General features: G+C 49.7%; 1 protein-coding gene across 1 annotated transcript in view; it reads left to right on the top strand.

Annotated features, from left to right (window-relative positions):
• The window catches only part of DCDC2C (doublecortin domain containing 2C), a gene marked incomplete at its 5' end in the record, with an annotated part of 44,066 nt that extends 37,997 nt beyond the window's left edge, over positions 1-6,069 (top strand). Inside the window, 3 exon segments of the mRNA XM_079940788.1 lie at positions 1,153-1,222; positions 1,226-1,281; positions 5,804-6,069. Coding sequence (XP_079796914.1) covers positions 1,153-1,222; positions 1,226-1,281; positions 5,804-5,939 — 262 coding nt within the window. The 3' untranslated portion in view covers positions 5,940-6,069.
• Between the last annotated feature and the right edge of the window lie 14,904 nt (positions 6,070-20,973).

Below are 20,973 nucleotides of genomic sequence, written 5' to 3'. Positions count from 1 at the left end.
TTTCCCCGCACTCAGCGTGAGAATCTGTGTTAAACATCTTAAAAATGTAGACAAAAACACAACATGGACTTGTCTCAACATTTATTTCTTGTATTATTAGCCGTCTGTGTTTGGAGAGACTTTTGGCGTGCACCATTTAGGAACACGGATGGGTGGAAACCTTGCAGCAAATCTTCAGGGTAGCAGTAACATCACAGATGAGCTGTGCTGCGACTTGCACAGAATGCCCCTTTCGAGGTTTGTTTTGGGGCAGAGGCTTTAAGTACGGAAAAAGGTGGCCTCTGGGGTGATGGCAAGCCTCTTTCCACAGAGCCTTAGCTGATCCTTTTTGTTGTGCACAAACGTGTTAACTTAAAATTTATATTTACTCTGAAACAAGAGATGTATTTCTCCAATTTTAAATTATTCACATTTAAGGAAAAACAACAACAGTAATCATAAATAACAAAGTAACAGATTGAAAGTCAGCACCGTGAAGTTGAGCTCCTGTCTTGTTAAATGCTCTCCGTAACTTTTAGACTTAAAGAAATAGCCTCACGTTTTACAATATTTTAATAAGAGTTTGAAGCTGTTGCTAAGTGGCTTTGACTGTAACACCAGGGAACTAGTAGCTTTGGGTTTTGTGCGGACCCCAGCCGTGTTCCCAGCCCCAGCCCATAGAAATAAGAAAACAAACCCACCAGGACCACAGGGAAGCTGCCTTAAACTGTGAGAGTGAAACCAGTGGTTTCTATTATCTTTCCAGAGGATTGCACGTTACTTCCTCTGGGACACTCTCTTGGCGCCACGGAGGGGACAGCAGCTGCATTTTTAACGCCAAATTTCCCCGTTTGTTTTCCAAATGGACACAGTTTTCTTCCATGTTCCCCGTTGTCACGGAGGCCTATTTTTTAAAGAGTAGAGTTTAGTCCTGTTCATCGGGGTGTCTTCTATCCCATGAGGCCGTGTCACCAGCGTTTCTGGCCCCTCCCTGGTTCTGAGCACTATGGGGCTTGGGGACTGTCCTCCATGCGGTGGCGTGTGGGCCACCAGGGGCTGCTCAGGGCTCTGTGTGGTCTCCATGCTTCTGTAATTGGGTATCTTTCATGAATTCCCAGCGTTTTCCCCCAAAGTGTGAGGCCCTAATGGAGGCTTTTCCTCTGGTTCCTGCAGTGTTTTCACAAATGGAAGATTATTTATTCCACCTGTAAAGATTATTATACCCAAATTCAGCCTGACGGAGTGAAACTGCGCGCTGGCCATGATCGGAGAGAAGGCCTTTCCTCTGGGAGGCATTCGAAAGTAAGGCTCTGGCCCAGCTCTGGGGACCCGGAAGGAGGGACTCGTTCTGTGCCTTTCAGTGAGAATTTCCTGCCCGTCCAGCAAGGTCTGAAATGATTTCTCGTGAACTCTGATTTTAATTCTTCAGGCAGACAATAGTTCTGTAGTCTTTGGGCCATACTTATTTTTAACAGTTTCATTCATTCATTCCAAAAAGTTTAGCGAGCATCTGCCTCACCCTCGGCGTGGTGAATACAGCTAACAAGGCTGAGATGTGGTCGCCCCAATCCCCCGGGTCCCCCGTGCCCCTGCGGGGTGGCCAGTGATTAACATTCAGTTAGATGCTCAGGTGATGTGATGAGGCCTCTTGGGCAGGAGAATTCGGGGAGCCACGCAGGGGAGCTGGTGTCCGAGTGGTGACGGGGCCCGTCATGGGGGGATGGAACCCTTGGATGGAGGAGATGGTGTGCTGCACTGGCCGAGCAGTGTTGGGGGCCCCACTGGCCTGGACCCCGAATTTGCAGTGGGACACGCTGCAGGGCTGTGGTTTCCTCCGACGCTCGGCAGCCTGGGACTAGGGAGGGGAAGATAGACTCGTCCATGGCCGAGGGACCAGCAGAGGAGGGGTTCGGTGTGTGCAGGTGACTCTAGGGATGGCCCGGTGGTCTCAGACCCCGGCCTGGCGGTTGGAGGAGGGCGGGAGGGAGGGAGTGGAGAGCCGCGAGGCTACAGGCTGTAGTGGGAGGTGAAGAAGACCTGGCCTTGGGAACACACGGGGTGATGAGAAGGCCCGGTCTCGCCATGGGAGTGGGTGGGAAAGCGCAGGAGGACACAGACCTTTAAGGCTGGGAAGTCGGGTGATGTGGAGTGAGGCCGCAGGACCATTAGAAGCGTCGTCCCCATGGTTCGACGAACCATGGCGACGAACCATGGTCATGGTTCCGGGTGGCTGGCATTGGGGAGGAAGAGAAAAACATTCAGTCCCTTTTCACTTTTGTGTCCATTAACTCTTTCTCGGGGGTGAATTAAAACATAGAAGATCTATTGACAGTCAAGAGTTGTGATACCAACAATGACAACTGTTGTGTCTACTAGTGAGCAGGACATAACTGTTGGGACATTTAGAGCAATGGGATACTCGCTAGCCTAGTGAGGGTGGTGAACAACAGTGAACACCAATGTTCCAGGAAGACCGCTGTTCACATAATAAAACGTCCTGTAAGTGCCCAGGTGACTTCAGGATGCAGTTATAAGTATTCGTGTTTCATCCTTAAAGAAATAGGGACAGTTGTCTGGAGCAGATAGGCTTGTGCATATTTTTGGAAGAAGCCAGAAACAGTAGTGGGATTAATCATAAGTATCACGTCTAAAATCACAAGTATCACATAGTGGTGAAAGGAAGAGGTAAAATCTTTGTGAGGGAGAAGCAAACAAGGAAGTAGGACATCTAGAGGGAAAATAGGACACTAGATCAATACGCTCCTTTCTTTTCTTCCCTGGGCTTAAATTAGTTCTCTGTGGCTGAGTTTAGAAAAAGTACAGAGCTTGGAAATAAAGGAAATGCTTAGAAAGTTCAAATATTCAATAGTAAGCTTGAAAGGGTGATGTAATAGCACATTACAGGTTTTTTTTTTTATTATCAACGTACATGTTATCTTTGAACGGAACCGACAGCTAATAGTCAACATACGTTTGAGAAGTCGTTTGTATCTATCTGTATTTATCGTTCCTTAGATAATGTTAATATGGTTCAGTGGAGGTTTCTACTGTACCTTTTTCTTGTGTCCGTTAGAGACTTAGCCAAGTTCTCAGTGGTATTAAAATTGGTTGATTTATTGGATAGTTTTGAACTTTCTGGGATATATATATATATTCCAGAGAAACCGTTAAGATTGTGTGTGGGTCTCTGTGTGAGAGATTATTGCTGATCTCGGTGTTAGAAAAATGTGCTTTTCGCAGACGTGTGTTGCGTGCTGATTGCACGGTGGGCACCACGCTGTACGCGGGAGGCCCAGCCTGGTCCGCTCACCCCTGTTGAGCTTGTGGCCCCGCAGAGAAGGCAGAATCGAAAAGAATCACAGTGGAGGGCAGAGTGTGTAGGAGAGGAGCACACCCAGGTGTGCAGCCCAGTCTAGGAATAGACCAGAAGAAGAGGTTCGCCTTGAGAATGGCGGACGAGTAGAGGTCGGGGTGTGCTGGGCTTGGGAGGAGATGCTGGTGCACCCCTGAAAGCGGGCACCCCCCAGATCTGCACCTGGGTGCTTCTCTCGCCTCACCCTGGTCCAGCCCTGGTTGGGAAATGCAGTGTTATGGGTGATGCCTGGCCGTGAGGCTGGCCAGACGCGGTTCCGGAAAGAAGAGTCGTTAGCACGGGGAGGAACTGAAGAGGAAAGAGGCTGAATCTCCCACGTCCCGCAGCCCTGGGCTCTGTGCACCTGGCAAAGCTCTCTACCTGCTGGAAGAGAAGGGTGGTGAGCGGTCCCTGCCAAGTTCTGAGACTCTGAGATACGACCGTTTCCACCCTCAATGCTTGATTCAATCTGCGTTTGTCGGGCACAGGTTGGGCAGTGTTGGTGAACTCTTCTGTCTGCTTTTTCACCATCTGTGGACTCTTCCAGTTGGAGGTCTTCCCTCTTTCGGTCTGTGACACGGATCTTCATTATTTCTGCCCGTATTTCTTCCTTTCTGCTCCTAACTGAACTTATTTTGGGGATTACTGTCTGGTTGATGGTACTTCTGCTCATTTTATTTCTTAACTTCTATATGTTCTATTATCATTCCCTGCTGCTTCCTGGGAGAGTGCCTCTATTTTATCTTCCAAACAAGAATTTGTGCTTCTTTCTTTATTTCATATTTCCCTTATTTCTTTTGTAACGTTTTCCACGTTTGTGTTAAGTGCCTGGTCCATGTGTCCCAGCACTTCTGCTTCCGGTGGAGTCTCCCAAGGCCCCACCCCCAGCGCCTTGCGGTCCAGCCTCCAGCACCTGAGCTCTGGGGGGAGGCTGTCCTCGCGGCCGCAGCCAGTCAGTCCTGCCGCCTCCCTGGGCCCCTCACTGCCGAGGGTGTCTGCAGCTCCCTGGCTTGCTCCTGGGGACACTCGTGCCAGCTGTGCGCCCTCCAGGGATGGGCACCGATTGTCCCAAGGTGACAACAGGAGAGGAAGGAAGTTCCAAGCCCTGCTTCTCACCTGGAAGCCCTGTGTTCCACTCCCTGGGGCGTCTCACAGTTGCCCCCTGTCTGGAAGTTCTTCATCTTGGTCCTACAGGATGACCCGAGGCAGCAGGTCCAGGAGCTGCCCTTGGTAGAAACAGATGCTCAGGCCTCGTTAGACTCACTGAATCACAAACTCCAGGGCGGGGGCCCGGCGCTGTGCGTGAGCCGGCCATCTGGTGGTTCCCTGCTCGCTGAGGTTGGGGGGTGCTCAGGGGAGGGAAGTCTGAGTCCTGTGGGTCCCACCTGTTCCAGGTGCCCTGCATCCTTCTCTCCTCTCCCTTCCTGTGCTCACTGCTGTCATTCGTGAACATGTCGTACGCCCTGCGAGAAGCTCTGCATCTCCTCCCCCAGGTGAGGTGCTTTGCCTCCATCACATCCCACCCACGATGGCCAGCCACCTGTTGCTAAAACACTGTGCTTACCCCACACTTCCATGCAAATCCCCACTCACTCCGACTAAACTGATGATAAGCTCCTCCCCCTAGAATTCCAGGCTCTGGGATTCAACGTTCACGTTCCATTTCACCCAAGGGTGCATTTCACCCTTCGGTGAGTCAACCCCCTGTGTTCTGGCTTTTTGCAGAGGCCCCTTCTGCTGCCCCAAAGGCTTCATCCCATCTTCACATGAGGAACTCCTACCTACCCTTGTACATTTCACCTTAGTGACGCCTACAGTTGCCGTTACTCTTTCTCCTCTTAGAACACCGACGTTTTGCCCTTCTCTGGTCATACTTGCCTCTATAGGCTTTTATACACTGCTTGACTTTGGGAAAGCAGTGGCCTTCTTATTTCCTATGTTTTACACAAGGCCTACCTCATTGGATGGGGCCTAACAGATGCTCAGCATTGAATGCATTGAACATTTTCTTAAATAAATGAATTATGAATTAATACATGCCAAAAAGAGTGCAGAATAAAACGTAGACAAATATTAGTCTTTTAGCGCTTACAGAAAGGCATATTATTTGCTAATAAATGCCGGGTTGTTTTCCAAGTATTGTTATAACAATATAAGCCAATTTGTATTCATTTTAACTGTTATTAGTTAAAATTAACTGAATACCAACCAACAGCTTAAATGTTCTCAGGGCCCTCTGAATACTTGTAGATAATTAAAGATACACTTTAATTAAAAAATCTAAAAATGGAAAGCGAGCCTAACCCTGGCAGAGCCGCTCCCGCAGGGCTCCGTTAGCCCGTTTGGTTACGTTTGCTCTCAGCGCATCAGCTCTCCTGTGGTGCACATACAGTCGCCTTACGTACCGGGTGCCCCCAGCCTGATGTCATGGCTCTTAAGTCTCCAGCTCATGTTTTCTTTCTTTACTCACAGATTATTTACAATGAATGGGCATCTTCCGGACACCACAAAGGATTTGCAAGACAGCCATTTTTACGTTGCGGCAGGACTGGAGGCCTTCCAGTATTTCCCTTATTGGAAGTCCCCAAAGGTCCCCAGAGAAGTCTAACAGTGAACACATTTCATTTCTTCCCTTCCTGCTTAGTAAAATTTGCCTTTCCCCCCAGCTCCTCTCCCAAGTACGGTCAGTTTAGGTACCTGCTATTTTTCTGTAGTGAAACTTGATATTATCGTTTTATATATGATGCATTTTTTTTTTTAATACTTTCTTGGCTACGCCACGCGGCATGTGGGATCTTCGTTCCCCGACCAGGGATCGAACCCGTGCCCCCTGCATTGGAAGCGCGGAGTCTTAACCACTGGACCGCCAGGGTAGTCCCTATGAGGCAGTTTTGAATTTTCAAAATCTTTGGCATGGAGGAACCACTGCTGTTGGATAGAGCCACAAGGACAGTGAGATCCCGTATTGAGTCTTTCTCCGGGGTTCCTGGGGTCTCAGAGGTCAAGAGTCTAAACGTACAGGATAGAGCTGGCCCCAGGCCACGGTCATGGTAGCCCACGCTCCATCTGGCACAGCTTCGTTTTCTTAATTCGACTTGCTTTTCCTTATCTAAAGCAGTGTGTGCAGGCTGGCAGTCTCTCCCGGTGAACAAAGCAGGGATTTTTGTACTAGATCCTGGACCTGTGTAACAGGGCACGCCCCGGTGTGTGCAGCTGTGGATGTGAAGGAATGGCTGGGAGGAAGATGAGACGGTGGGGACTCTCGTCTCGTCCCCTGAGATAATGTGACGATTGTCCCCGCAGTCTCCGGCTTGCATCTAGGATGGGGCAGCCGAGCGCCAGTAGTGAAGGCACAGTGCTGTCCTGTAGGCTCAGGCCTGGGGGACGCCCGGGGTTTTCCCCTGAGGTAGACGAGCCCAGCATTTGCGCTCAGAGTTGCATCCTGTGTCCTGCCCTGATGCTCACAGGGCAGAGCAGCCTCTGTATGTGCAGAGCACCCTTCTCATGGTTCCCGGTCCTTGAGGTCACGAGATGAGGCGGTCTGGTTCCATTCCCAGGGCAGACTTACACTTGACACCTCCTTGGTTTTCCGTGTCTCACCCACCCTGCTTTTCAGGGCGTATTTGTATGAAAAACCTCAGTATTCCCAACTCCAAATATCTGTAGGTCTGTAGAGTCCAGATCCCTTCCTCACTTTCCTGATGTGCTGGCCAGACACGGACGCCTATCTGTGAGTCTGGGGCTCTTGGGGCCGCAGCTCCAGATGCGCTCCCGAGTGCCTGACGCCAGGGGTCAGGGCCGGACCAGGCTTGGCGGAGGGTCGGGAGGAAGGCTGACCTGCCGGACTGAAGGCCTGCGGTTCACACTGATCCAGCTCCTCAGTTTTGGTCCCAAACGAAGGCCCTGGGATGAGGACTGTGGTTGGGCTTATTGCCTCTGGGTCAGCCGGAAAGGCGGGCGTGGGGCACGGGAGGATAGGCCGGTGGTCAGCAGATGCGCTCTGCCAGGGCCCAGGCCTTGAGCTGCACGGGACCTGGCCATCCCCACTTCTCCAGCGCCGGGGTGTCGGGCACTCGGGGGCGTGTACACACGAGCCCGAGTGTTCCTTCACACGACGGTCGGTACGGTTTTTTTGTTTTGTTTTGTTTTCTGTTTTATTTTTTTTAATTTTTTAATTTTATTTATTTATTTTTATTTATTTATTTTTTAACATCTCTATTGGAGTAGAATTGCTTTACAATGGCGTGTTAGTTTCTGCTTTATAACAAAGTGAATCAGTTATACACATACATATGTTCCCATATCTCTTCCCCCTTGCGTCTCCCTTCGGTACGGTTTGTAAGGCGGGCACCGAGCACTGCTGCCCGTCTCCAGGTCTTGCTGCGACAGCCAGTCTGGGGGATTTCGGCCCCGTGGCAGCGTAGCCCCCGGGGGTGCGTTTGACCCGCACTAATGTCGGGACTATTTGAGGGCTTGCAGGAGCCCTCCCCGTCGAGCTTCTCTGTCGTGCTCTTATGGTCACTGTGCTGAGAACGAGGTGTCAGTTTTCATCTCGCTGTGGGGCAGGCAGGTGGCCTCAGCCTCGCAGGTGGTAGGCCTTCACCCCACCCCAAGGTGCCCTGCAGGAACTCTGGGTGCGTTTGGGAGACTTGAGACGCCACCGGGGGAGCCGTGTCTGGGGGCCCTTATGCCTATTTTGGCTCCTGTGCTCTTAGGTTTTCTACTTTAAGGCTCCCTTCGCCCTGTTGACAGATGGTGACCCCCCAGCAGTGTGATATGCAGGCAGATGCTTAGGTTAGGGTCCTGCCCGCGCGCCTGGTCAGCGTGGATATTTCCTGACTTTGTCGACACCTTAGTCCGTTGCTGACGGTCCTGACAGCATGGCGGGTGGAGATATGGTGGGGCTGTCGGACTGAGTTGAACGGTTCTCTCTACTCTGTGTCTGCTGCTCCCTGCACGAGTTCCTCTGCCTTTCAGTGTGTTTTGTTTCTTCCCATCTTCTGTTCATGTGTTGAACCCTGACCTGAATCTGCTGGTTGCTTAAATAGCTTTCTCCCTCGCCAAAGAGGTTGGGCTGGGGGTGAGCAGAGTCTATAAGAGACCGAGGTCCAGTCACCACACGGGAAGTAGACCAAGCGGGTGCTGGTCTGCTGGAGACCCACGTTGGGGAGACCTTTCCAACCGTGCATGGCAGAGGTTGGAGTCGGTGAAGAATCGGAAACAGCACGTGGGTCTGCATGGCTGTGAGGCACAGAAGGAGAACGAGAGCTCTGCGGTGGGGTAGAAAGAGGATGGACTGGGTTTTGGATCGGATTTTGGTCTCAGTCCTTCTGCTGATCAGCTGTGGGGCATTAAGTAAACCCTCATGTTTGGAGCCCGGGTTCTTCACCAGCCCAGGGGGAGCAGTAACGCTTGTTCTGCATGTCATCGTGAGGGCTGTGTGATGAAACTGTGTTTGCAAACGTGATTAATCCACCATCAAAACCTTAAAAATGTTAGGGTTCCCCTCCTCGCCGCCCCAAGATCATATAGAAGCTTTGGGGCAGAGCCTGTAAACGCATGGCCTTAGGTCAGACGCCTGCCTGCCTCCCGCCCCCCGTAAGTGAGGAGCCATTGGATTTTCAAGGGTTTCAGGGAAGAGCCAGGACCCAGGAGGCTACAGTTGGGAGCCCTTGGGTATCAGTCCAGTCTGGCCAAAGGGGCAGACGCTCATGGCACAAGCATGGCTTCCCAGGCATCGGGGGTGTGTTCAAGGGCCATCTGGGGTCCACTTCACCTCCCCCCCCACCTACTGGCCCCAGACCTGCCTTCCAGCACCTACACTTGAACCTCTTCCCATTGTCACAGTCTTTGCCATTTGCACACCACAGTCACACACACCGGATTACCTCTCCTTTTCTTAAGAAACGCACTTTTTAAACCTTATTGTAGGTTTGATCTGTGAGAAATGTTTTTATAATGCAAAAGCACGTGTTAGCTACACTGCAGCCTGAGGCCAAAGGAAAGATCGATAACACTCATCCTGCTTCCATTTAAAATTTTTATATTTTGTTCATCGTGCATTACTTTTTGCATTTTGATTTTTCAAGGGCTGCATTCAAGTCGTGTTTATCTTGATGACCGGCTTGTTTGGTGTCCCCTTAAATTTTGCACCCAAGGCCAGTGTCTCACCTACCTCTCTTAGCCCCTTCCTTGCATCATTTAAATAAAGTTTTAAAATACTAAAAAAAAAAAAGAAAAAAGATTTCAGGGAAGTAAAGCGAACAGACTTCCTTGGGGCCCTTTCTCCTGAGCCTGGGAGCCGCTGTTGATGTGGGCTTGTGTCCTCTGGGGACAGAAAGCGCCTTCCTCGTGGTCGGTGCCTCCTGAGGCTGATGCAGCAGTCGACGTTTTTGTTCAGATGTTTTTGGCTGGGCTTTTTTTTTTTTTTCAGAAAGTACTCAGACATTGAGAAGTATTCGCGAAGAAAGAAAAAAGTGAGTCCTTGTTAAAAAGGGCCGATGACAGCCGTGGTCGACCCTGGTGTCTTTTGTATGGCTGATTCATTTTGCTGTGCAGTGGAGGCTAACACAACATTGTAAAGCAACCATACTCCAATAAAAATTAATTAAAAAAAAAAGGACACACGACAGGCCGGGCCCGCCATTGTAGAACGAGCTTCTCAGCACAGGCTGACTCCTGTGAATGGGCCGAACAAGGCATCAGGTGTATCCCTGGAGCTCAGAGTCTCCAGGGCTCGGAGGCACACCCAGGTGTTAGTGATGCAGCACAGTGAGTGTGGGGATGAAAAGACACACAGGTCTCCTGGCAGTGGTAGGAGCAGAAGGCCTGGCAGGAGCTGGGAGGCGATGTCAGGCAGACGTGGCAACTGGAGGAAGGTACAGAGGGGTGTGCTTGTGTTCATCTGCACGCACGTCTGACATTGCAGCACAGAGCACAGGCCGAGCAAGACAGGTAGAAACCAGACCTTGGCGGCTCCGAAGGGCCCTCATCACCTGTTTACATGATGAAAACATCCCAGGCCAGCTTATAGAGTCAGTACCTTAGCGGCTCTACTGCGAGAACGTTCATTCAACAAAGCTGTTGAATGCGTGCCACGTCCTTCCCGGCCTTCTAGGCCCGTCCTGCAGAACTCGCCGGCCTCCAGGCTCTCCAGGCACTCTCTGTTATTTTCCAATATCTGGCAAACAGCCTTTGGGTTTGCTTTCCTCCAGTTGCAGCCCAGATGTCTTACCCACCATTTATCACCTTCCTGCAAGGAGCTTTGGCTTCCTTACCCCTAGGGGCCACCTTGCATTTGCCTGGTGAAAGCCTGGTCTTGGAGCCCAGCCCCTCGCTCTGTCTGCACAGCTGACCCTCTTCACACCGAGTTCATGGCCACAATCCTCACCCAGCCGGCCTGCACCTAAAAAGCCTCACTACTAAAAAAAATACTTTTCTGAATCAGTTTTGCTAAATGTTGTTAGGGATTTTTGCACGTCTCTTTATAAGTGAGACTAGCTTAGAATACCTCTTTCTCTTGTTGTCTGGCTTTTGGTGTCAAGGTTTTCCTGAATTGATTCTGTTGTTATTTTGGTAGCTTCTTGAGCTCAATGATCATTTTATTTATTTTCGATTTTCTCTAAGGATTGCGTTTAGTGTTAAGTGTTTGTTGGATGAATGAATGAGAATCACTGAGAACACAAAAATGATAGACATGATCCTGCCCTTGGGGTGCGCTCCATCTGGTGGGGACAGACACGTGGACTTACGTCATGACACAAATTGTGTATGAATGAGTCACGTGCATAGGATGATGGTTTGTAGGCTGGGGAGTGATCCACACGTGGAGCTCAGCAAAAAGGTGCAGGTCGTGAAGTGTGATTCAGAGAAGGGGGCAGACAATCCCGGAAGGGAAAACGCCCGCATGAACGCACAGGGTTCTAGTCCCGCAGAGTTATTCTTTTCTGCCCTCTCCAGTGTTTTCATGTATGACGTGGGCACCGAAGTTTGAATGATGACTTATTTAGGAAAACGCCTGCATGAACGCACAGGGTTCTAGTCCCGCAGAGTTATTCTTTTCTGCCTTCCCCAGTGTTTTCATGTATAGTGTGGGCACCGAATTTTGAATGATGACTTATTTAGCGTGAAGAGTACAAGCTTGAAATCCCATACTTTCCTGGTTTTGGAAGCCTCTGAGCACACAGGTAGTTGAATCCGTCTGCTGAACCTGTAGTGCGGGTTTATCGCTACCTGCTTGTGTTCTGTCCTCATTTCGTGGTGGTGGGGTTTTGGCTTTGGCTCCTTAGAGGTAGGGATGTAATTTTCTTTTCATTATAAGTTTAAAATTGGTCTAAAATGTGAGCGTGTTTGTTCCGATATTGTCTGCATTCCCTTTTCTCTTCTGGAAATGGATCACTGGAAAATTAATGGGTTTTGATGATGATATTTAATACTTCGGAGCCTTTAACAGAATGATCACAAACATGGCATAAACTGTAGTGCAAAGACTGTTATTTTAGGAAGGTTAGATCCATCGCTGAGACTCTCCTCTGAAGTCAGTGTGACAAGAGCATACCGCAGGTACAGCAAGCACATCTGTTCTAGAAAACGGAAAGCCCTAGAAGAAGACAGAGGGCATTGACTTAACAAAGGTTGGTGTTCAGATACCTGTCAAGGGTCTTACGGTGTCCGTTGTCCCTTATGTACGGCTCGTGGATCTCAGAACTGAGCACTGGACGAATCCTTGCCCCATTTGAGGACTGGGCTGCATTGCTGAGAACGGAAACTGCTCCACAGGCCGGGCTCCTTTGTTTGGCTGCAGAAGCCTGGATTTTAGGATTAGTCACGGCAACTATATTACGACAAATATATTTGTTCCTTTATTTACTTGTTCCCAATTTTCCATGTCTAACTTACTAGACTTTCATCTGTTTTCTGCATGAAGTACCTCAATATCCTTTTGGAAAGTGGGGGGAGGAAATTTGAAAATCAACCTGGAAACCCAGGACTGCCCCTCGAGGGGGACATTGCCCTGCAGCACGTGAGGGGCTGTCGTGGACCCTTGGTCATCTTCCCATTCTAAGGCTGTTAGGTGGGCAGAGTAGCAGCTCTCTGTAAGATCGAGTGCTGAGTTTTCTTTTAAAAAATAAGTAGTTTTTTAAAACATTGTTAAAATTGAAGTATAGTTGATTTACAGTGTTGTGTTGCTTTCGTGTATATAGCAAAGTGATTCAGTTATACACATATGTGGACATGTATATTCTTTTTCAGATTATTTTCCGTTATAGGTTATTACAGGATATTGAGTATAATTCCCTGTGCTGCACAGCAGGTCCTTGTAGTGTACCTATCGTGTATATAGCAGTGTGTATATGTTAATCCCAAACCCCTAATTTATCTCCGCTGCCCACTCACTATCCTCTTTGGTAACCATAAGTTTGTTTTCTGTGTCTGTGGGCCTATTTCTGTTTTGTAAATACATTGTATCATTTTTTAGATTCCACATATAAATAATATCATACGATACTTGTCTTTCTCTTTCTGACTTACTTTGCCTAGTATGATAATCTCTAGGTCCATCCGTGTTGCTGCAAATGGCAGTATTTCGTTCTTTTTTATGGCTGAGTAGTATTCCATTGTATATATGTACCACATCTTCTATCCATTCACCTGTCTATCAATGGACACTTAGTTTGCTTCCTTGTCTTGGCTGTTGTGAATAGTGCTGAATGTATCTTTTTGGATTAGAGTTTTGTCGGGATATATGCCCAGGAGTGGGACTGCAGGATCACACGGTCTAAATCTGCAAGTGTTTTCTTAAATGTACTGACAGTATGAAGCAGAGACTCTGTCCTGACTCTTCTATGAACTGAACACAAATACACACAGAGCTTTTGACCTGCAGACTATCAGACTTGAATGGAGGCATCTGTTGATGTGTCTGGTGGTCCAGGAAACCTTCATGTGCTGGAGATACAGAGATGAGCTGAGCGTGAGTTTCTGCGAGTGGCGAAGGCAGACGTGCCAGTGAACAGGATACAGTGACTGTAACAGTCCTCACCGGGAAAATGGAATCTGTTCCCTGGCTCAGCCCAAGCCCCCATGTCATCCTGGATTCCACCGGCATCAACCCCTCCTGCTTGCATAATTCCAGTAGGGCAGCGATCCCTCTGCTATTAAACTGCCCAACTTTCAGGCGCACCTGTATCTCTCCATCAGCACTGTGTGAAGAGTCAGGAAAACCACAATACCTGAGATGGGAAAGTGGGATGCAGGTGGCAGCCTGGGAAGGCATGAGGGCTGGAAGGGCAGGTGAGACACTTGTATTCGTAGGGATCCTGACCTCAGCAAGGGAGTGAAATGAACAGATGTGCACTTGAGACTCACTGCTAGCGATGGAATAAAATGTACGGACTGAAAACGGAGCCGGAATAGCCATAGCGGAGGAGAGGCCCGTCCTGAGGCCACTGCAACGCTCCCAGCGAGGGGCAGGTGGGGTGCAACTGGGTTCAAGAGCTGCTGCGCGTCACTGATTCTGTGACAGGCATTTTCCCCATCTTTGAGGCTCTGAAGTACGGGCACATCTTGGGCTGATGGCATCTTGGCTGTTGTGCTGCGGGTTCATCTGTTGTCACGGTGAACTTGGCCACAGCTGCTCACGTTGCTGTCTCTCCAGTTGAGGAGGTGCCTGGCTGACGCTGCACGTGGCGAGCTTACTTGCTGTGTAAATGTCCTCGAAAGGATTTTGCTGTAATTAGGATTGAAATGAAAGTTATTATATACGTATGGAAATTCATAAAGATAGAAACAGAAAGATGTGCTGTTATTTGTTATTAGTGGGGTATATTCTCCTTCAATTCCATATGTTTTTGCAGAAGAACAGCCAATTCTTTTATGGACCCAGGAAAGGGAGATACCCACACATAGCGGAGCTATCAGCTTCAGTAACCTGTTACTGTGTAAAGAGCCATCCTGGGGACTTTCCTGGTGGCGCAGTGGTTGAGAGTCCGCCTGCCGATGCAGGGGACACGGGTTCATGCCCTGGGCCGGGAAGATCCCATGTGCTGCGGAGCGGCTGGGCCCGTGAGCCATGGCCGCTGAGCCTGCGCGTCCGGAGCCTGTGCTCCACAACAGGAGAGGCCATGACAGTGAGAGGCCCGCGTACCTCAAAAAAAAAAAAAAAAAAATCCACCTGCCGATGCAGGGGACATGGGTTCGAGCCCTGGTCCGGGAAGATCCCACGTGCCATGGAGCAACTAAGCCCGTGTGCCACAACTACTGAGCCTGTGCTGTAGAGCCTGGGAGCCACAGCTACTGAGCCCGCGTGCCACAACTACTGAGCCTGCGTGCCTATAGCCTGTGCTCCGCAACAAGAGAAGCCCCTGATCGCCGCAGCTAGAGAAAGCCTGCGTGCAACAATGAAGACCCAACGCAACCAAAAATAAATAAAATTAAAAAAAAAAAAAGAGCCATCCTCAAACCTAGGGCTGTAAAACAACAATATTTGTTATTTCTCTAGGTTCTGTGGGTTCTGTGGGTTGGCTGGGTGGCTTGGGCCAGTTCCCCGGGTTACTTATGCAGCTGCATCTAGCTGGAGGATCCGCTGGGCTGGGTTGTGCAAGGCCATATCACCACGTCTGGAAGCTGGTGCTGGTGGTCGGCACCTCTGCTTTCCTCCAAGTGGGGGTGGAGAAATAGGCTGTCCCTCGGTGGAGAAGTGCGGCCGGGTATTCACTTTTCACACTGCCTGTGCATCGGGGGAGGGGCTTTGCGGCCAGGGGCAGCCCACCACGCTTGTTTGCGTTTTGTTGCTGAGATTGGTGCAGAGGTTTGCCTCCCGTGCTCCAGGCAAGAAAGCACCAGCCTCAAGATGTGCAGAGCAGCTCGGAAGAGAATTCCAGGGGTAATGGAGGAGCCCTCTTTCTGTCCCGTGGAAAAGCACAGGTGGCTTTGAGGCAGGAATGGCTCAGAAGAGCCAGACTCAAGATGTAAAACCTTGGGAGGATGCAAGTCATTTATTTATTGACTGTCTCCCCTTCCTTTTTGCACAGGTGTGATATTGATAAATATCTATGTCTAAGTAGTTCCAAAAGGCCTTTTTCAGGAAGTATAGATAGAAGAAAGAACTTCTAGGTAATAAGGAAGCACCATGACATGGTTTAAAGGGCAGGTTGATTTCTTTATTAGCGACACAGGTCATGACCACGTGTCTTACGATTCTTGGCATCTTGATTCGGTGAAATGGGAAGGAAAACAATGGGAAGGAACACGGGTGCGTCTAGATGGCCGTGGAGTGTGAGAAAGTGGAAAAGTCAGGGAGGACCCCAGGTTCCCCGGGGCAACACTGGTGGATCGTGGCATCGGCAGCAGAGACCTGGGCCCGGGGAAGGTGGAGGAGGGTTTAGGTGTTGGTCCGTGTGCCAGCTTAGCACACTCACCAAATGAGAGGCCAGGGGAGACGTGCGAGATGATGTTCACGCAGGAAGGTTTTTGTTTCTGTTTTTTTGGAGCAGAGAAAGGTTCACCGCAGGACCAAGCAAGGAGAATGGGTGGCCTGTGCTCAGAACCCCCCGAACTCGCAGAAAAGTGTTGTTGATGTCAAATAGAATCCCGTATAATGTGTAGTAGAGGACAGACCTGCTCCTGTATTTGTGTGGGATTATCATTGTGGATTCTTTAATAGAGTAAAAAGACGAACTTTCTCTGGATCTAACTGGATGCCAGTGGGCGAATCTTATCTACATATTATGATAACAGATTTTTTTTTTTCTTAGTAAACCAGTGGCTCCCACCCAGGGAAAGCCCAGGCCTTAAGAGTAAGCGTTCTGGACTCTGACTTCCTTGGTTGGAATCCTGCCTCTGCTGAAGCTCTCAGGGTCTCTGTCAGTGAAACCTGGTTCCCCCCTTTTGCTTCCTGTTTACCCCCCACCAGGATTTCTGTCATCAGACTTGCCTCAGTGGGCATGAATTTCTAATTTAAGCTAATATAGACACCCTAACAGACTTCTAAAAAAATTGAAGAGTGAAGCTGTTTGCTTCTTACATCTAGATTTCCACTGAGCACAGAATGAAAGATTTAATCTTGATTTAGCAGAACTTTAAATCACACTTATGAAAATGCCCGTTTCCAAGAAAATGGCAAAGAAATCATATGGGTGCATTTTAACTGATTAGCACGCTTGAACCGTATTTGGGATGTAGTCTGCCTATTTGATTGGCTCAGTTCACTTTATGGGTTGATTCAAGTATTTGAATGTTGGAAAACACGTCATTAGGAGGCTGCCAATGCCTTAAATGGTCCAATTAACAGAAGCCATGACTCTCTGAGTCCAATGAAAGTAACTGGATGCAGCTACTCTTACTTGTTACATCAAATTCAGTTTTATAGCAACTGCATTTATGGTGGTTACCTTCCGAAGAGGGTATCTGTTACCTTCCAGAGAAGTTAAGGTTAATTTAATAAGTGCTTAAAATAGTATTCGTATATTAAAATGAACATTTTAGGGTGCAAGCCTCTGTAAAATGTCAGTAAGTAGTTACTAAGCATTGTCTTTATATCATACCCGCAGTCAGAATGTTAATATTTCCTACCTCTCTTTGGCTATAAAGCCCAAGTGTTGGTGGCAGACAGCAATGAACTGAGATCAAGCATCGGCACCCTAAGTGTGAGGGCGTGTGGGGTCTGACACCCACGCTTTAGTAACCGGGTTGAGACTGTGAAGTTCAGTGTGAGGTGTAAATACTTTGGAACTGACGTTTGCAGGCTGGTGATGTCAAGTCCACACCACATCGCACAGCAGTCAGGCGGTGTTTGTCGTCATCTTCCAGCAGCCTGGAGATGCAACAGTCAGGTTTAAGTGTTAGCAAGTCTTCTATGTTAATAATTCTCAAAGCAGGGACTGGTTCATTGGTGGAAGACTTTGACCCACGTTGGGGCCAGGCCGCTCCCTTGGGAGCCGGGGAAGTGCCTTTTGCCAGCAGGCCTGTTATTTTCTACCTGAGGGTGGATTGACTCTGAACTGCCTTGTTACGGTCATCAATTAGACGCTGTCTGATTCATCCCAGGTTACCTTGGGAGGCTGCCTTTCATGTGCCGGAGCCAGATGACCTGTTACAGTGACATTAAAACAGCTAGATTGATTGACGGGGGCTCTGGAGAAAAATAATATTTCTTAAAGCACCACAGAGAAATAAACCCAGTGTGCCTCAGGTATATTTTCCAAAAATACTTTTAACAGGAAGAAAGATGAAGGAAATTGAAAGGAAGTACTGTGGCCTTGTAACTAGAGGCCACGATGATGTCAGCGGGGCTGGGATGTGAGGACGGAGAGGAGGGGTCGGAGGCGTGACGCTCATTTCCTCGTGTTGGGAAGCAGGGGATTCTGATTCCCGCTTATCTGCTGTTTTCCAAGAATGGCTGTAAATCCGTGTGGCTCTGACAATGAAAAGACACCAGAGTGTCCACACGTGCCAAGTGCCGGGCGTGTGAAGATGCAGCCCGCCCTGCCTCGGTCCTTGGGGAGCTTTCGGGCAGAGAGAGAGTTACGTAGTGGAAACTGCAGGCCTGTGGCCGTGGAGCTGTGGACAGAGCGGGCTGGGAGTGGGGCCGGGTTTCTCTCTAGGGACAAGATGACACTGGAGTTAGGATCCGCAGGTGAGTTTGCCAGACCCCAGAGGAGGGAGCCCTTCTGGAGAAACACAGGGATTTGGAAGCGCTGGCCTGTCGGGGAATAGCAAGGCGTGTGGGCCCGCAGGTAGGGGCCCCTGTGCCTGGGTGCGGTGCTGGGAGTTTGGGCTTCGTCCCGAGGGAAACAGACCTGGAGGGCCTGCAGAAGAGGTGTGCATGCCGTCCCCTCCCGGACCTGTGCCCCTTCCCTGGAGACCCCCTCCTTGCCTCCCACTGGTCCACCACCATTTCCCCACGGCTCTCAGGACGCAGACCTGCCCACCCATCACATTCACCTCCAGCATTTCATGGAGTGCTTCTGTCTGCCCCGCCAGGTTCCAAAACCTTTACTGGGGTGAAGCTCTGCAGACCTCATGACCACCCCAAAGAGGCAGTATTATCAGTCCCACGTCATCGAGACGCCTTGGGACAGCGTGGTGGGGTGACGTGCTGGGTGCAGAGCTGCTGAGTGAGGGAGGGGACGGCGCTCAGTGTTGAGCACCTGCTGTGTGCCAGGTCCAGGGTGGCTGGAGCGATTGTCTAAGAAAGTCTGAGACACCGGGCCTTTGGGCAAGGCTGCTTCTTCCCCACCGCCAAGTCCAGGATCCAAGCTCCACCCAAGCTCTTACGTCCCTTTCCAGTTCCCGTCACACCTGTGCTGGGGACGCACTGGGCGTGGGCCTGCATACACTTCAGGTCCTGTGTGTCTCGTCCACTCTGCTAGGTGTGGGTGGTCACACTTGCGAGGTATGTGGGTCTAGTCTTACATTTTGTAGGGTCTTGATGTATTTCTCAGGAGTTTATTTACACGTTTTCAAGTGGAATTGGTGTAAATATTTTGTTTTCTTTCTATACTTTTTCCAACTTATATTACAGTTTGCTCTGTTTAAATAAGTAAGATCATCTACTTAAATGTGAGACATTTACAGCTGGTTTCAAAGGTGAGCAGGTCAAGATTCATGCAGGAATGAAAGGGCAGTGCAGGGAGTTTGCTCAGAGCTGTCAGTTTGCTGGTCCTGCCGGTGGCCTTGGCTGGACGGACGAGGAGAGGCTGGTGGTCCCCGTCCCCAACCAGGCAGACAGTTGTCCTGGGATCCGGCTGTGACACCTGAGATGGGACACGAGTGTGTAGGATCCAGTCAGGGACACGTAGCCTTCACCTAATTATGCAGAAACACCAAGCCAACCTCAGATTCTTCCTATAAAACAAAAGAAAACAGGCCTATGTTCTTCAAAAATTAAGTGTCACGTAAGACGAAGGAAGTCTGAGGACTGGGTCCAGGTAAAAGGGGACGAAGGGGACACGACGCCTAGACACGGTGTGTGACCCTGGACTAGACTGTGCTCGAGGGAAGGTCCACAAAGGATGTCGTTGCATGGAGACCAGATGGAGTATGGATGGCGGATTAGCTAGAAAGCCTGCGTCAAGGCCGACTTCTTGAATGGGGTGACCGTCCTGTGGTTCTGCAGGGGCGTCTGTCTCTGTTGTCAGGAAACCACCCGACAGTGTAAATAGATCATGTGTCCTCAGTACTCAGTCTAAGGGACTTAGCCGTAAATGTGTGTGATTCACGCAACTTCCTCCTAAGTAGTTTAGAGAAGATACGTGTTTAATACAAACATGAATGGAAGCCACTCCTAGCAGCCCCTCACCTTTCCTTGTCTGGAGAATGCCAGATTTTCAACTGTTCTTCTCCTCCTCTGTCTGCATCTTCCTGCTCAGAGCATTGAATCGGCAGACATTTACTGAGCCACTGTTACAATCACTTAATTGAACACACGTACATATCGAGAGCCTGCTGTTCTTTTAGGGCCAGGAATGTGCGGACGGTGGGCCTGGGTCCTGGAACTGCGTGTGGAGGTGTTACGGGACCCGGCAGGGGGGCCCTGGAGGTCAGGCGTGGACGGGAATTTGAAGGATGAGTCTTAGGTCAGGAGGCAGGGCGGGGGGGGGGGGAGTTCCAGGTGCAGCTGAGCTCTGTAGGAAGGCGTGGGGTGTGCAAAGCCTGCGGTGAAAGGGTGTGAGGAGTGGGCTATGCAGGCAGGTAGGCTTAGAGCTTGAAGGGCTTTGGAACATCCTCATAAAGTTGGGACCACTCCCTGAAGTGTTTGAAAGGTGGGCGTGATCAGATTCACAGCAGCCCTGTTCACTTATGCATTCAGCAGGTACTTACTGAGTGCCTACTGTGTGCCAGGCACTGTCCCAGGCTCTGGGATCCATGATGAGAAAAGCAGACACACACACATAACCCCTGCCCTCATGGAGAGTCTAATGCCTCATGGAGACAGGTGAACAATGAACGTATAAATAAATTATCTGTAGATTGAGTTAAGTGCTGGGGAAAATATGGAGAAGGGTAAGGAAGGGAACTTTTTTTTTTTTAAGAAGGGGAGTCCAAGGTATTTTATGCTTCCATATTTTTTTTGTTGTCCTGTCGGCATACGATTCCTCTTGTCTGATGGGTTGCTGAGGTCCCTGGTAGGGAAGTGCCCCGTTGTGAAAGGGGGACAGAGCACTGGCGGGAGAGAGAACTGCTGCAAAGTGTCCCAGGGAACCAGTGAGTTAGTGCATTCTGCCAGGTCTAACTCTTGAAGGATGGTACCTTCTTTGTTAATTCAGAGACATTTAAAATGGGGGGAAATAGGGAGGGAGCCGTCAGGGTGGCTCTCGCCGAGAAGGAGAGGTTTGAGCCAACGCTTGACAAGAGGCCAAACCCATGCCACTCTGATTTCCCTGGATTTCACAGGAATGAGGTGTTTTAGAATCTTGCATTCCCTTCATGTGCTTGTTAGGCAAAGTATGAGCTTAAACAATAAAACTGGCTTAATGACGCGACGCCCACCTTCACCTGCCGTCCTGCTCCCCCGGGAGTTCTTGTTTCCACAGCTCCTGGGGTGGTCAAACCGCGATGGGTGTGGTTTGCTCTGTGCTCTCTGCACAGCATCCTCGCTGCTTTTGTGTCCTCGTAACGAGGCTGGGTAATATTTCCTTGTC

This window comes from Stenella coeruleoalba, assembly GCF_951394435.1.
Source record: "Stenella coeruleoalba genome assembly, chromosome: 13".
Lineage (NCBI taxonomy): Eukaryota > Metazoa > Chordata > Mammalia > Artiodactyla > Delphinidae > Stenella > Stenella coeruleoalba.
Note: the sequence above shows the minus strand (reverse complement) of the source record. Positions and strands in the feature narration are given on the sequence as shown.